The 16,137-nt window shown below is 46.0% G+C and overlaps 1 protein-coding gene across 13 annotated transcripts in view; it reads right to left on the bottom strand.

Moving 5' to 3' along the window:
* RBFOX2 (RNA binding fox-1 homolog 2) overlaps positions 1 to 14,365 on the bottom strand; it is a 289,064-nt gene extending 274,699 nt beyond the window's left edge. For all 13 annotated transcript variants that reach the window (XR_009689794.1, XM_061125391.1, XM_061125396.1 and 10 more), the window contains exon 1: positions 14,145 to 14,365. Coding sequence is in view for 12 of the 13 variants with exons in the window: in XM_061125391.1 (XP_060981374.1) it covers positions 14,145 to 14,327 (183 nt within the window). In the remaining variant the exon portion in view is untranslated. The remainder of the gene's footprint in view (positions 1 to 14,144) is intronic.
* Between the last annotated feature and the right edge of the window lie 1,772 nt (positions 14,366 to 16,137).

Below are 16,137 nucleotides of genomic sequence, written 5' to 3'. Positions count from 1 at the left end.
GCCAATTTTGAAAAGCATTGTTTTTAGTTCATATCTTTAAATGCAGACATGTATACAGGTTAACCGAGCTAGAATCAAAGCCTTAGCTTGAAATCTTTAATTCTATATCTGAATCAGAATCCACTACTGTCCAGTAAAGAAAAATATGCCCTGTTTGTTGACCCATATCTGTTTACCTCCCATTAAGTCTTAGTCACAGAGTGGTCATATTCCAGGGATGAAGAGCACTGCCTCAATCCTGAGCTTTCCATAAACAGAAGAGTGAAGTGAAACTAACAGCAATTATGGCTGCTGAGACGCAAACACCTATCAGGAACCAAATCTTTCTTTCTCACAATTCAGCACCAAACTTGGTTCACTGAACAGTCTCCTGACAGCAGTAACATTCAATCAGGATAACCCTGGGCATTTTGGATATGTCTCATATAGAAGGTGTCATAATGAATAAAATCACTTTGCAGTTAAAGCTTAAATGCAATGACTCAAGGCAGATCCAGAGTATCATTACTAACTCAATGACACATGGAACATCTGACCCGAAATGGGCCCCACAGCCACAAAAAGACAGGACCAGGAGTAGCTGACATGGGCAGGTGGAGAGAGGAGGATGCCTACCTTGTGCTCAAGCATCTTTAAATGGTATCGTCCATCAAGGATTTATGGGTATTCACAAGAAAGAAGATGCACATTAGGTCTCTAACCCTGTGATTCCATAAAAACACAGGCTCAGACTTTATGAGATCCTATACTAATCAGAGTCATTCTTACCAGAGACATTTAGATATAGTTATCTCAGTAGACCTGAACAGAATAATCCTAATTCCAGAAACCTAACAAATGGAGAAAAATGTCAATATAAGCTGATATAAAATGATCTCCAAATACTTCAGGGAAAAGTATATAAATATTAACACTACCATTTGAGTTTTTAAAATGGGGGGGATGGGGAAAATATTATGCAAGTACTATCTCTGGACAGATACTGAGATAACTAACCATATTGGTTACTTTCAAGGAGAGAAACTACGTAGCTGGGAAAGGCAGAGATTTTTTCCTTTTCAACCTTTGCACAATTTGAATCATCACCCATGTGAATACACTATGTGTTTAAAAAAATAAATGTAAATGATGGAAAAAAACCCTCCATATAAGAAACTCCCAGAGAAATCACATCCAAACAGTAGAAAATCATAAGAAATGAAAGATTCCACTTCGTCCCAAAGCTGAAAATCTGAGCATACTGCTCGCTCTCATACCTCCTCTGAGCCTGAAACAACTTGTCCATAAAAATGCGCACAGCTTCTACTTCATCTCACTGAAGCAGAGAGCTGATCCAGGAAACTTTGAGATGACCTCAGCTCTCATGATTTCAAACTATCCACCATTACCAATCCACTGATTTAGCTATTGTTCACCCATTATTTGATCGGCAATAAAACTAGATAGAGACTGATAACTTTAAGGCAAAAAAATAAAAGCAAAAAACCAAAAATAACATCTACCAAATTCTTATTATAATATATCCCTGGTACTGATGGAGAAGCCAAGAAAACACAGATTAAGATTAAGATTTCAATTTCCTGCCTGTAAGAAAGTGAAAAAAGTACTGAGATATAAGAAAACAGGGCTTGGTAGATACACCTACTCAGTGTCAGACTCTGAACTAAGCACATTACATACATTATCTCTTTTAATTCTTATACCAATTCTATAACATATTTTATAAGCAAAAAAGCTGAGCCTAAGAAAAGTCACTTAACCAAGATCACACAGCTGTGATGTGGAAAAGCTAGGGCTCCAACTCAGGTCTCTCTGTCTGCAAGTCCATTCTAGTTTTTATAATCATGGAGTGGGAAAAACTTTCCTAAGTATCACACACACAAACTCAGAAATCATTAATGAAAATATTAATAAGCCCTGTTACAATTAAAAAAGAACCCTCTGATAGAGTAAAGAAAGGTGCAAAAAGAATGTATGGAGTATACTAGTGCTTGTGTGAAAAGAAAGGGGGTGGAATAACAAGAGACTAACAAGGGGAAGAGGGAAGAGAGGAAGATGCTTCACTGAACATGTTTCTATAAATTTAGTCACAACATCTGCTTATGAAAAGCAAAATGAGATAGCTTAAATTTTGTTTAACTCTATTCCAAAGTTAAATGACTTTGTGTGTATGTTTGTCAGAATGACACCAATTATCATTTCGCAAAGGACAATCAATTAAAAAACAGCTTGGGATAATATGAAGTAGACCATTTCCTTGCTTAAAACAGGATGTTGGATCAATCTTTTTTTTTTTTTTTTTAGGTTTCTTCAAATTCTGGGATACCGTAAAACCAAAGAAATATTTACTATTTGCCTAAAATGAACACTGCAGAAAACAATTCATAGTGAAGCTAAAATTCAGTAAGAGTGAATGATCCCCTACACCAACCTCAAGAAAATCAAATATAAAGGTTTCTTGAAACAGGCTTCCAAGGATTAAAATGCAAAGCCTACTGGGGAACACTTAATCCAAACTACTGCTAGAGAGAGCAGTGCCAAGTAAGCATAAAGGAAGACTGCTCATGCACATGGACACATGGGTATGGGTTAATCACAGCATTTTTACATAACTGACAAAAATCACAAATGGTCCGTGGTAAGTATCTCTTTGAAAGGCTTCTGCTTTGTGGACACCACATGCCAATTAGCCAACTGATCTCCAACACTGTAAAACACAGTCAGTTCCAAGCCAAAATGCTGCAGCAGAAAGATCTATTTAGGCCACAACAAGCAGCTAAAGACCCGTAACACCAAGAGCAGGGACAAAAGACGTATCGCTAATGCACAGCGAGCGGAGCTGGGGAGGGGAGGCCACCGGCAGAAGCGGTGACCTCTAAGCCCTGAAGCAGACATTTCATGGGTAAATATGACCAGCATCACTTCCAAGTCCAGGGTGATACCAAGGTTAGCCAAATCAGTTTACTAAAAGTCAGACTACGGCTTCAAGTGTAAATGCAACATACAAAATACGCCATGAAGTCTGGACGTGAGACAGCAAACACAAACAGGAGACGGGCCACCTAAGTGAGGGCTGTAGAGCACAACCCTCCCTTCTTCAGACAAGGCCGCCTCTTCCCTCTCACTGCGACGGGCAGTCGAAGACCAGTCACACTTTCAAAACAAGCGATACCAACTCCCCTTAGCTTTGCCAATGTTCCCACTGTGAGAGACTGCCATTGTGGAGACTTCCTGAAGCTTCAACAAAGTCCCCAAGGCCATCAAGCCAGCCACTGACAGTGTTCCTGGAAGTTAGTATGAGGCGCAAGCCCATGAGCTCAGCTTTGTAGGTGCTGGGAGCCACCACAAAAACACCGTCCCATTTTGCCAGTTCTTGCTTTGAAATCACGATCCTACTACCCCACCCCCTGGAAACCAAGAAATAGCAGGTGAAAGCTGTGAAAGCCACAGATTCCGATGGATCAGGAGATGGGCCAGTCTGACTAAGGGATAAGCGACCTCCTTTGCAGATTCTTTTGCAAAGGATGGGGTGGGGAGGGCTGGGCAAGAAAGGGAGGTGGGGTAGGGAGCCAAACAATTCTTGTCTTCTACCCCAAATTCTCTGGTGTCTCAGTGGTAAAGAATCTACCTGCCAATGTAGGAGACGCGAATCTGAGCCCTGGGTTAGAAAGATCCTCTAAAGAAGGAAATGGCAACCCAGTCCAGTATTCTTGCCTGGAAATTCTCATGGACAGGGGAGCCTGATGGGCTACAGTCCACAGGGCAGCAAAGAGTTGGTCACGACTTAGAGACTAAACAGCAACACCCTAAATTATTACCCACCTTCCTCAGAATTTTTATGGAGCACTCAACTGCAGAAGGAAAAGGGGGGAGGGGAGAGGCAAAGAAAATCTTAAGGCTGTAAATATGACTGTACAAAAATCCCCAAGAGGATGACCTACGAAACGAAGCTCCTGTAACAAGGGCTAACTGTACAGCCGCTTTTCTACTTGCCTCCCTGTCCAAGATAAATAGAGCAGCTCACAGAAGCCCACCAACTTCCAGGAAAATGGAACCGAAGTCCTCTTGACTCCCGACAAGCCACATACCCCTGAAATAAATGCTTAAATGAAATCCATACGGGTCTGCTCTGGAAACCATCCTGGCTGACAGGAGCTAACGCCCCCTCCTCCACACAGCTGCCAACGCGGAGGAAAAAGCTGCTCAAAATAAAGCAATTGGAAGAACTTCCCGTGAGCCTCGGCTTCAAAAGTGTTCCAACTCAAGCAGCGACTGGGGCCCACACGCAAACCCCACGGTGCCCCCAGACCATGTCTGCAGTTCCCCTAGTCCTACCGGCGTGGCTCCTGCTCCCTGCCCCCAACCCCAGAGCTGAGAGAGTCCCTCGGGTACCCCCCTGCCCACCCTTTACAGTAAATCATGCTTTGCTAGTGGTATTTACAATTAGGATCTGACAAAATCAATGCAGCCCTGAAGAAAAGTAAACAGTGTGCCTCCTCAAAAACCACATGCCTGGAAAAAAATATCCAGTGCTCAGAGCAAAATCTCTTTCCCTTGGCAAAGGAGAAACCAGGGAACCAGCTTCTCTGCGGGAAAAATCCCACATACCAGGATATTATCTGGGGACTTAGGTCCCTAAAAAAACCTAAGAATTGTGGCTGAACACACCCATGTGGAAGCCTAAACTTCAAAGGCTTGGTTTCCACCCTTGGGAAAATAGGTTTTTAAGCAGTTACTCAACCATTATCATTTGGCAATTCAAAACTGTCATCTACTTCATAAGTGGTATTTATCATGTGTGCTGTGCCTTAAATCCTCAACTGAAATTTCTAGATGCCACGTATGTGCAGAACACATTAGAAGGAAGTGATATAACTGGTTGCTCTCGCTCTCATTCCCATTTTAGAATCTGCTTTATTCACCCAGCATCTGAACAACCAGAAACACTATAAAGTATGCCCATGTCGCCTTTAAAGAGGCCCCAACTAAACTGGCAAGGGGAGTCTCGAGGCTGGAGAACAGGCGAAGATTAATAGGAGCACAAATCAGAAGATGAAGGAAAGGAGGTGGGTATGACGAGAGCCAGAGAGAAAAGATTCCTGCAAAATACTTCTATGAACCTGTCTCCAAAGCTGAGATTTACAAGAACTGTATTAAGTTTCCCTGTTTTTAAACATATCCAATGAACCATCTGAAAAAGAGTGTGCATTCTGTGAGGTGTCTCAGATATTTTTCTGCATCCATAAAAACAAGCTGTAAGAGCTTATGAAATTCATTGGTTGAGAAGGGAAAGGTGAAGGTCCACAGTTGATCAAATGGGCTTAGGCCCAAGTGGTGGTAATACATCTGAACCACAGCACTCCAGAAGCTCTCAGCAGCGCCGCCACTGAAGGGCAGGTCAACAGACTGCTCCAATGAACCAGAGGAGGTTAGCTCTAACTGCCCTGTCCTCGCGTGGTTCCGCTAGTTCCTCAGTCACAGAGGCCCTTTTCATACATACACACGTGCTCTCAATTAATATCTGAGCACAGGAAACCTAACGTCAGGTTGCCATGCCCACCAGGCACATTCAGCAGTTAAACTCCACCCCCTCTAGAGTCACCTTTAACCCTGATATCAATGGAAAGATCAGGCACCATTCTCAAATCCCACAACACCTAGTCTTTGCAGGAGCTGGAGAGCAGAACAAGGGCCAGACCCCCCAGGGATAATCTGGAAAAATAATTAAAGCCATCTGCTGGCTCCAACCGAGGAGCAGGAAGACAAAGTTCAGTTCAACAAGAAAGACAGTTTCTTGATTAGTTAGATGAGGGCAGTGCTAGATCCTATGGATCCCAAAGGCTCCCTTGATCACACAGTCTGGGGGATGGGGGATGGGGGGTGGGGGAGGGGCAGACAGCTGAACAAATGTTAATCTAAAAAGTCCTAGAACAGAGCTCTGGACGCGACCTTCTGGAAAGCAGCAGGAATGCGGGAGGGATGAAGCATAGACAAAAGGCATCCAGGAGGAATCAGTATCCCAGCTTATTCCTGAAGACAGCCTCATGGATGAGATGAGAGGTGTGAGGTAGGAATTTCGGAAAGAACAGAAATAAAAGCACTGAGGTATGAATGAGCCTGAGCGGCACAGCCTGCTCAGGAAGCTACCAGTCCCTTGACACAGACTAGAAAGGAGCTAAAAAGGAAGGCACAAATCAGGCCAGAAGGACCTGGCAGGCCAAACAAGAGTATGGACCTTATCCATTTGATAAGCTCTCATATGATTTTAAGCTCTTTTAGATGGATAACGATGTTAATAGTCAGAAAGGTGGGTTTGAAGAGACTGGAAGGAGAGCACAAGAGACAAACTCATCCTAGCTCAATTTCCACAAACAAAAATGAGAACAAAATGCCATTTATTAGATGCAATACATTGAACCAACAAACCTTATAAAATCTGGAACACAAAATGACATTTTCACTCCTGCATCCCATGTGCTGTCAAAACAGCCAGTGCCTCTGTCATCCACACTCCCAGGAAAGATCCCATAGATTCCTGAAATGTCCACACACCCCATGCAGGAGCCCTCTTAGTCCTTAGCAAGGAAGTGAATGTCTCCTCTTCCTCTCACTGGAGGGACCACCACAACCAGGTTCATACACCTCTTCACCCACGTCAAACCAGTTAGATTTCCCAGTTTAGTACACTGCTCATCTCAGGTAGCTCCCAACTCTATCACTTAATCAATCAGAAGCACGTTAACCACTCCATGCTGATAGAGCAGTGAGCAGGAACTCGTGGAATACAGTGTAGCAGGTTATAAAGGAGGCAAGAAATAAACATTTACTAATGGGTTCCATGATGGGAACTTTAAATAATCTCAGTCTGTGATTACAGCAGCTCATGAGAGGATGCAGTAATTCCTCCAGTTCACAGATGTGTAAACAGGAGCTCAGATGCTAAATATCTTACCAAAGGTCATTTCAGCTGGCTGGTAATGGGAAGAACCAGGATTCAAACCCCAATGTATGAAATTCTAAATAGTGTTTCTTGCACTACACCATACTTCAAGTATGTATGGATAACAAACATAATGATATATCAAAGTTGGTAATAATGATAACATCTCCCCTTTAAAAATTGAGAGGCAGCACACATAATTCAGTCTCAGATGAAGGGATCACTCAGAAAAGACACAATCGAGTGATCACAACTGGAATCTCCAAATGTTCCCAAAATGTCACTCCTGAGCATGAGAGACCAAAAAGTGTTCAGACTCAAATAATCAAAGCAACCTGACTATATTCCAGAGAAATGTGTCAAATCCTCCATCCACTTCCCCTCAGGGTCCCCAGGACAACATATGGAAACACTCCAGGCTGATGGTGAGCTCTGGCTCCTAAGTGATTTCCCAAACCGATTTACCACCCAAATTACAGAAATATGTCCAGGATTCACAAGGCAGTTCTGATCCGATTTGCCCCAATCCTGGCTCAAGCGGCTTTGCACTACCCTCCTAACTAGATCAGCGCTAGCCAATGGGTTTATTCAAGCCGATCTTTGATGGATTAGATAATGAAACCTTAGCCATGTAAGCTGCCTGCCTGCACTGGGGCTGGAGGGGCAAGGAATAGGAAACTGGATACTCATAGGGGCCACCTAAACACCACACACACTAGTCATCCCACCTCCATCTGTCTGCTCACGCTCTAGCTACTGCCATTTCCTTTCCATCATCTCGAGGGCTCTTCCCTCCTGTCTTTAAAGGAAGGGTACATTAGCCCCAGAAAAAAAGATGTGCACTAAGCTTTACAAACGTAAAGAAAAAACAATTCAAACAAGTCCACTCACAAAAACGACCAGCTTTATTGGGTTGTCTCTGGTAGCTCAGCTGGTAAAGAATCCACCTGCAATGCAGGAGACCCTGGTTCAATTCCTGGGTTGGAGTTCCCCTGGAGAAGGGGTAAGCTACCCACTTCAGTATTCTTGGGCTTCCCTGGTGGCTCAGGTGATAAAGAATCCGCCTACAATGTGGGAGACCTGGGTTGGGAAGAGCCCCTGGATGAGGGCATGGCAAACCACTCCAGGATTCTTGCCTGGAGAACCCCACGGACACAGGAGCCTGGCGGGCTGCAGTCTAAGGGGTCGCAATGAGCCAGACAGGACTGAGCGACTAAGCACAGCACACATTGTTTCCATAAATCATTAAAGCCTGATACCAGACTGATGGCCTGAGAGATGTCAACCCAGAGATTCACTAGCAACATTCTTGTTTACACCAAGCAGTACACTGAATTTCTTTCTCAGCCCTATAATCTTGAGGCCTGTCTGCACCAGTCTGCTTTATATCAAAATGAAAGTTAAACCTCTAGTTAGCTTCTGCTGTGTTCACGTATCAGTGTGAAAGAAAAAAAAAAAAAAGAAAGACAGTGACTAGAAAAATGGGAGAGGAAGTTAGAAGACAAATTCAACTCAGGATAACCTCTTGAGTCACCCTGCAGAATAACTCTATTTTGAATTCAGATCTTTCTGCCTCTTAGACATTCCCAGTTATACGCTCACAAGCTGCCCTGTGAGGCTGGGGGGAAAAAATTAGTCATTTTTACATGACTGTGCTACCTCAGTTTCTCCAACTACAATACTTACCACTCTCGTGGTAAATTAGGGACTATATTACCGGCTGAATGTCTGTGTCCCCTCCCCCTCCCCCTCTCCGCAAACTAATATGTTGAAGCCCAAGCCCACAATCTGATGGTAATTGGAGGAGGGGCCATTGAGAGGCGATTAGGTCATAAGGGGAGGATCCCACCACCACCACTGCATCCCATGATGGGAGCCCTTATGAAAAGGAGATTCTCTCTCCCTCTGTGTGTGTGTGTGTGTGTGTGTGTGTGTGTGTGTCCACTAACATACATGGAGAAAAGGCCATGTGAGCACACAGCAAGAAGGCAGCTGTCTGCAAGCCAGGAAGAGAGCCCTCATCAGACACCAAATCTGCCAGCACCTTCATCTTGGACCTCCAGCCCCAAGAACTGTGAGAAACAAATTCCTGTTGTTTAAGCCACCCAGTCTGCAGTCTGCTTGAGCAGACTAAGACATGCAGAAATGAAAAATTCAGTAATTTTAGTGAGAGACTGTTCACAAAATCACTTGGAAAGAAAGCATATTGGTAAGTCTACTCAAATGGTAGCATCCATGTTCAGTTTCAGCACCAGACACTCAAAGTCCAAAGAGACTTCCACCTAGGAGGAAAGAAACCCGGAAATGAGCAATTGAAAGATAAACTAAGAAATGCAGTATCTACAAAGCAATTACAAGCTACCTGCAAACCCTTCCCTGAGACCAGAAAATCCTCCTACTACTAGAATCAAAAACTAACATGAACAACTTCTGAACTCACTTAGCTATACTAGACTTATGTTATGATTCTATGGTCAGAAGCAGTCAGTTAGCCATGTAATAACCACATTCCGACATTTCACTATCATAAAGAATGTTGCTGAAAGCTATAAATAATAATTAAGGTGCACCTTGCTTTATGAAGGTGAACTTTCTAAGTTCCTAGAAAGCTGCATCAAAATCTGAATTTTTGCTCATCAAATTGTTTATATTCACTAGAGGAGCTGACCAAAAGAATTCATTCCCTGGTATGTTTCATAAGGCCCCAGTTTTTCACACATATCAGACTTGCTTAAAGTGAAACAAATCTCTAATAACTCACTTAACTTTCTACCAGGTTAGAGTACAGTATTTCCAAATACCCTCTTTAACAAGTCACTATATTTCTCAAGCTGTGTTTCAATTTTCAGGTGGAATTTGTCTTTTCCCTCCTACTCTGCAGTTGAGGGTTCTCTAAACTGTTTCTAGGGCTGTGCCGACTCCTCTGCCACCCACATAAAGCTTCTGGATACTGGCCTAGAAACGAGGGACCCTCCCTCTTCCCCCCCACCCCAGGGGTCCTTCTTAGCACAAGGATCATAACATAAGCACCACAGACTCTCTCATGTCCCCAGTGCTCCATTTTGGGAAGTAATGATTTATCGCGAAAAGCTCAGTGGCTATAACTTATCAGGGTTCAGCTTGGAATCTGCAGCTTAGACCTGTATCTCCATTTAGTCTGTGGTCTTGGGAAATTAACCCCAGCAAATGACTTCTGTTAGAAAATGGGTTAATCCTTTGACACTCAAAAGGTCAGGATATTTCCTGAAAGTACTCTCACCCCTAAATTTTATGGTATTTTTTCTATCCCTTAATTATTTTATTTATTTTTTTTTTGAATTGAATATTTTTTTTAATTAGTTGGAGGCTAATTACTTCACAACATTTCAGTGGGTTTTGTCATACATTGATATGAATCAGCCATAGATTTACACGTATTCCCCATCCCGATCCCCCCTCCCACCTCCCTCTCCCCCCGATTCCTCTGGGTCTTCCCAGTGCACCAGGCCCGAGCACTTGTCTCATGCATCCCACCTGGGCTGGTGATCTGTTTCACCATAGATAGTATACATGCTGTTCTTTTGAAATATCCCACCCTCACCTTCTCCCACAGAGTTCAAAAGTCTGTTCTGTATTTCTGTGTCTCTTTTTCTGTTTTGCATATAGGGTTATCGTTACCATCTTTCTAAATTCCATATATATGTGTTAGTATGCTGTAATGTTCTTTATCTTTCTATCCCTTAATTATTTTAAAAAGGCAAAATTTCAACTTCAGTTTAACAGGCAATGAGCACTTACTATGTACTCAAAACTGTGAGGTATTATAAAGGATAAACACAAAGAAAGTATAGTTCATGGCTTCTAGAAGCTTACAGTATCACTAAGGAAACAGGAATAAAACAATGAGAAGACAATACAAGATGATGCATAATTAACCACCAATACAACAGGAGGCAAGAGGTGGGTCTGACTGGTGCGAATTAAGCTGTCAGGAGGGAAGGCTTCCCAAAAGGAGCTATGACCTACAAGAAATGCCATTTGTGCTAAGATATAAGAAAAAAAAAAAAAAAACAAGTGCTTCAAGACAAACCCATATACCAAAAAGCAAGCTACTCTAGAATTTTTAAATGTCTATTTACATGAACCTATAGACATGTCTACACCACTGATATCACTTCCTAAACCTGCTTCGCCCCTGCATTCTCCTCCAGCTCCACTGGTCTCTTGTTCTCAAACACATCAAGTGTACTCTCTCAATGCCTCTGCACCCACAGTTCCTCTGTCTGAACCCCCTTCCGTCAAATTCCCCCAGGTCACCCAAAGGTCACCCATCACAGAGGCCTTCCCTAACCACCCTCTTCACCACTCTTCTGCCTTTCCCTGCTTCATTTTTCTTCTCAACACTTAAAGTCACCCAATAATAGTGGATTTCTTTATTGTCTGTCTCTTTCAATTAGAATCTTAGTTCCATGAGAGCGGAGTCTTTGTTTTGTTTACTACTATATTTCCTAGGCTCTAAAACAGGGCCTGGCACTTAGCAGCTGCTCAATAAACAGCAGTTAAATGAATATTAAATATCCTATCATAATTATCAGAATGATAGGAAGGTCCTAGAAATGTAGGTGACCTAAGCTTAAATTTCATCTTTTCATGAACATTACTTTTCCTTTACTCCCAATTAGACCTCAAATTTCAACTTCTCCATAAAGCCTTCCTTGACCATTTCAGCAAGAACAACCATCTTTTGCTTCTGGCTCCAATGGCACGAATCCTCAGCATACTTTGGTCTTAAAGTTTGCAAAGCCTGTGACAAGAATCTGCCTTGTGGCATCCCTACTCTTGTTCCTCTGGAACTTACCAAAAAAGTCATATATATATATATATATATATATATATATATATATATATATACACACAGAGAATATACATACATATATATGACACAAATACATACACACACTTTTTTTTTTTTTCCAACTTTTCACCCATTCTGGCTCCCTACCTAGATTGCAGACACCAAGTTCTTTAAAGTCAAGGAACTTTCTCTATCTTTTTAGAGGTAACTTATAAATCATCCTTTACAAACACTGTATTTTACAACTATGGTAATCAGTTCAGTCGCTCAGTCGTGTCCAACTGTTTGCGACCCCATGAATCACAGCGCGCCAGGCCTCTCTAGAGGCCCCCAAAGGGACTTTCCCAGAACCATGCAGATTGTTTCGGGCAGGGGGCTAAGTCAATGATGACGTGAATACCTGTGTGACATGGTGTATTGGTGCTACAACAAAGAGAATGCATAAAGTGAAAAATAAATAAAGATCCACAGATCCACAGAGTGAAAAAAGCATTCTCTGTGGGATAGTTCTAAGGTGCCCATCTGTACCCAGAGGACCTAATCCACAGCTTCCTCTTCATACTCCAAAGTCCCTATCCACTGCTCCATTTCCAAATACTGCTATCCTCAGCCAATTTGAAGGCAACCAGCAAATAATGTGCCCCAGGAGGAAAGAGGGGGAAGGCAGTAGGAGACTCACTATTAACTGTGATTGACAGAAACAATAAATGGACACAGATATATACACACACCAAGCGGACATGCTCACCAGCACCCAAACCCAATCTTCTCTCATCTTCCAGATGACCCAGATCACCTGAAGTCTCCCTATATTCCTCTATATTTTTTCCAAGGCCCGGGGTGTTTACTTCGCACAAGCCCCCTGCCAGAGGGAGTTCAAATGGAGAACAAAAGCAGGCAAGTGAAACAAAAGAATTCAAAAATAAACACCAGGAGGGTCACTTTACCCAAGTCAACACAAGTAATAGAGTGGCCGCTGCAAGGGAGACCAAGAAGCACAGAGCAAACACGCCAGGCTTAAATACAGCTCCGTCTCTAACACAGGAAGTCAGACAGAGCCTTGAAAAGCAGCGAGAGCAGTGCACAGGAAGTCTTTTAGCACTGCAGAGATTTCCAAGAGTGCTGTAATGGAGAGAGCACAGGAATAGGAATCAGAAGTCCAGGCATCAAGCTCCAGTTTCACTACCAGCTAACTGGGTAGCCCTAGGCAAGTCACTAGTCTGCTCCAGCTTTTTTGATTCCTCATCTACCTAATGAGGTTGAAACATTTTGGGACTCGAATAGAAAAGATGAAAACTATTGACTCCCTCTCACCAGAGAGTATCCATAAACTATTCTGCAGAAGAATCTTCCAAGTCTCTCCAAGTTAAGAACTCCAGGCAGATGATTCTCTAATATTCTATGATGCTAAGAGAATTGGGCAGACTGCTGGTAGGGAAACCCACCATTTCACAGCAAGTATGTTCTGAACAGAGACCAAATCTAAAATCAAATCAAGGAAGGCTTCAGGCTCTTCCCCCAACTACAAAGTCAACTGACATGGTCACTACATTTGCCAGTCCCTTTCCAAACCAACCAGCTTCTCCTTGAGTCCACAATTCAGAATCCAATCTTCTAACAGTCCTATAAATTTTCTCTTATATTCCAGGACAATAAAGATCTAGTCAGTGTCCTAAGATACAACTGGCCAGGTCCTGTGTCCCCAGGCTCACCAGATGCTCCCCGAAGCTAACGAGCTTGAGCACCACGGTGTAGCCACAACGCTACCCAACTCCTCGTACTTCTCACACTCCTCGTGTAACTGATTTAACCCACAACCTAAGCCACATCCCCTTTGGGCTCTCGAGGAGTTTTCTCGCTTTTCACTCCTCCCTTCTATGCCGATCCCGTTCTCCATCCCAGTTGTGTGTCCAGGGCTGCCAAAAACGGTACTCCCTCTTTTGGGGAGGTGTCCCACCACTGTCCCTCCCAACCCCCCGCCCCCCCAGTCTTCGATTCGGTCCCCAGCTCTCCGGGCAACGGACCAGGATCTCTCGGCTTCCACTCCCCGCCAAGGAACTAAAGAAGGGTGTAAAGAAATGGAATCCATCTCAAGCACGTTCGATTTCCTCTCAACACCTATTCGTGCTACGTGCCCCCCTCGGCCCCTCAGAGATCAGGACCCTCCAGGGCACACCAGGCTCCTCCTGCACCCTTAGCTTCCAAGTCGGGGCTCACCCCACCTTCCACGCAGGCCCCGACCGGCCCCCTCCCACCTCCAAGCCGGGACCCCGGGCAGCCCTCCGCCCTCCAAGCCCCGCAGCCCCGCGCCGCTCCCGCCGCACCCCCCCACCCCGCCACGGTAACTGGGCGCCTGCCCTGCGCGGTCACCTGCATCCCGCCGCCGTCGGCCGCCGCCTCCTCGGTACGCGGCCGCTTGCTCAGGCCGGGCTCGGCTCCGTCTCCTCCCCCTCCGGGCACCGGCAGCTCCAGCTCTGACTCCCGCTTCATCCCCCGGGCAGCGGCGCCGGGCCCAAGCTGAGGCGGCTGCTGCGGCTGGGCGCCTTCCGCCATCCGCCCGAGGCCCCCTCGCCTCCGGGAGCCGGGCGACCCGCGACAGGCCACCTCCCCCTGGGCCTCGGCCCCGACTGTCGCGACAGGCGGGCGCGCGCCTGCACCCGCCCCCGCGTGCGTGCGTACGTGCGCGCGCGCGCGCGCGCGGGCCCGCTGCCCCCTTCGGCGGCGGCGGGCGGTAGCCTCTGGTCTCTCGCTGGTCGGCTCCCTGGCTCGGGGCCGCCGGCGGGTCGCGACGGGCACTCGCTCGCGCCCCCACGCGCACACGCGACCCCCGGCCCGGCCCGCTGCGCCCCCCGCCTCGCTCACTCACGAAGCTGGCCCGCCGGCCCGCGCTCACTCCCTCACACTGGCCCTCGCCACACGCCGGGCAGAGGGAGGAAGGGGGCGGTCCGGGCTCCAGAGGCTTGGGGAGGGGTGTTTATTTGGGGGGAGGAGGGGCTGGAGGCCGGAACGAGCTGACTGGCCGAGATCCTCCGACCCGCCACTGTGGCAGCACCGGGAAGGCGGGGAGAGAGAAAGGAGGAGGGAGGGCCCGGGATCGGGGACTCCAGCCCGCGCGGGAGGCCGGGGTGGCTGGGGGAGAGGGGGCGGTGGCGGCCGAGCCCGCGGAGGGGGCGGGGCCAGCGCCCCTCGGCAATCTCCGCCGCCTCCGCTCCCGGAGGCCGAGGGAGGCCGGGTGGAGATCGAGGGAGTTCGGGAAACTCCGGCTCGGGCGAGGGATTGTCCTGGAGGCACCGCGCCTCTGGAGTTCCAGGGCGAAGGGAGCGGAGTCTGTTCCCTGAGGGCGGGGCCACAGCCTAGAACGGGCGGAGCTTGAGTGGCCGGAGGGCAGCGTAGTAACTCCCTCTGGCGGGACTCCTTCGGAGTTGTACCGCGAATTCGCCCATCTGACCTGGTCGGTTCCAGGCAAGGGAAGAGGTGCTCTGAGGGAGGGAGCTCTTTACTTGGTCCCTCTCCCGCAAAAGAATGGGGCTCTCGAGTTGGAAGGTCCAGGAATGAGGCCACCGCTACAGGGCTCTCCCCAGTCCTGAAAGCCTTTAATCATAATTTTTATCACATTTCTGGTCATCTTACTAATACCCGATGACTGTAAGAGCGTCACAGTTTGCACAATGAATTCGCAGACCCGTTTTGGACCGGGTATAAGCAGAGTATATATGAGCTCTGTTTCATTGGTGGTGAACCTGAACCTTGGTTAAGCCCCACAGATAAAAACTGGCAGATCCAGATCTCAGGAAAACAGATTCATATTCTCTTTCTCTGGACCTTGCTGCCTAACACTTTCTTGCTTATCAGCTTCGTACAATTAAAGCTATTTGTGCAATAGCTTTTCACTCGTACTAGACTGTAAGGACTAAGATAGCATCTAATTTCTTCAGGTTCCATGTTGTGCCCTGTATATTATAAGGACACAGTGATGTTGCATGAACAACATGGATTCGGCTAACTAGCTTAAGCCAGTTGCTTCATCTCTTTGGACCCCTGCTCCATTATTTGCAAAATGAGGAGAGAGTTCAGATCAGTGGTTTCAAACCAGGGACGATTTTGCCCCTTTCCCACTTTCCCTGGACATTTGTCAACATCTGAATATATTTTTGGTTGTTACACCTAGGGTGGGGTGGGGGTGGGAGTGCTGCTGGTGGATAGAGACCAGGAGGGTTGTTCAACATCGAAAAATGAACAGGACAGTCCCCACAACAGTTATCCAGCCCAAAATGTCAGTAGTGCTAAGGTTGAGAAACCCCAGGTTAGATGATTTCTAAGTCCGTTTCAGATAGGTCTATGACTTGTCCTTTGTACTGGGGTT

The sequence above is a fragment of the Dama dama genome, chromosome 22, assembly GCF_033118175.1.
Source record: "Dama dama isolate Ldn47 chromosome 22, ASM3311817v1, whole genome shotgun sequence".
Classification (NCBI taxonomy): Eukaryota; Metazoa; Chordata; class Mammalia; order Artiodactyla; family Cervidae; genus Dama; species Dama dama.
The sequence above is the reverse complement of the archived record's forward strand: the minus strand, read 5'-3'. Positions and strand labels throughout refer to the sequence as shown.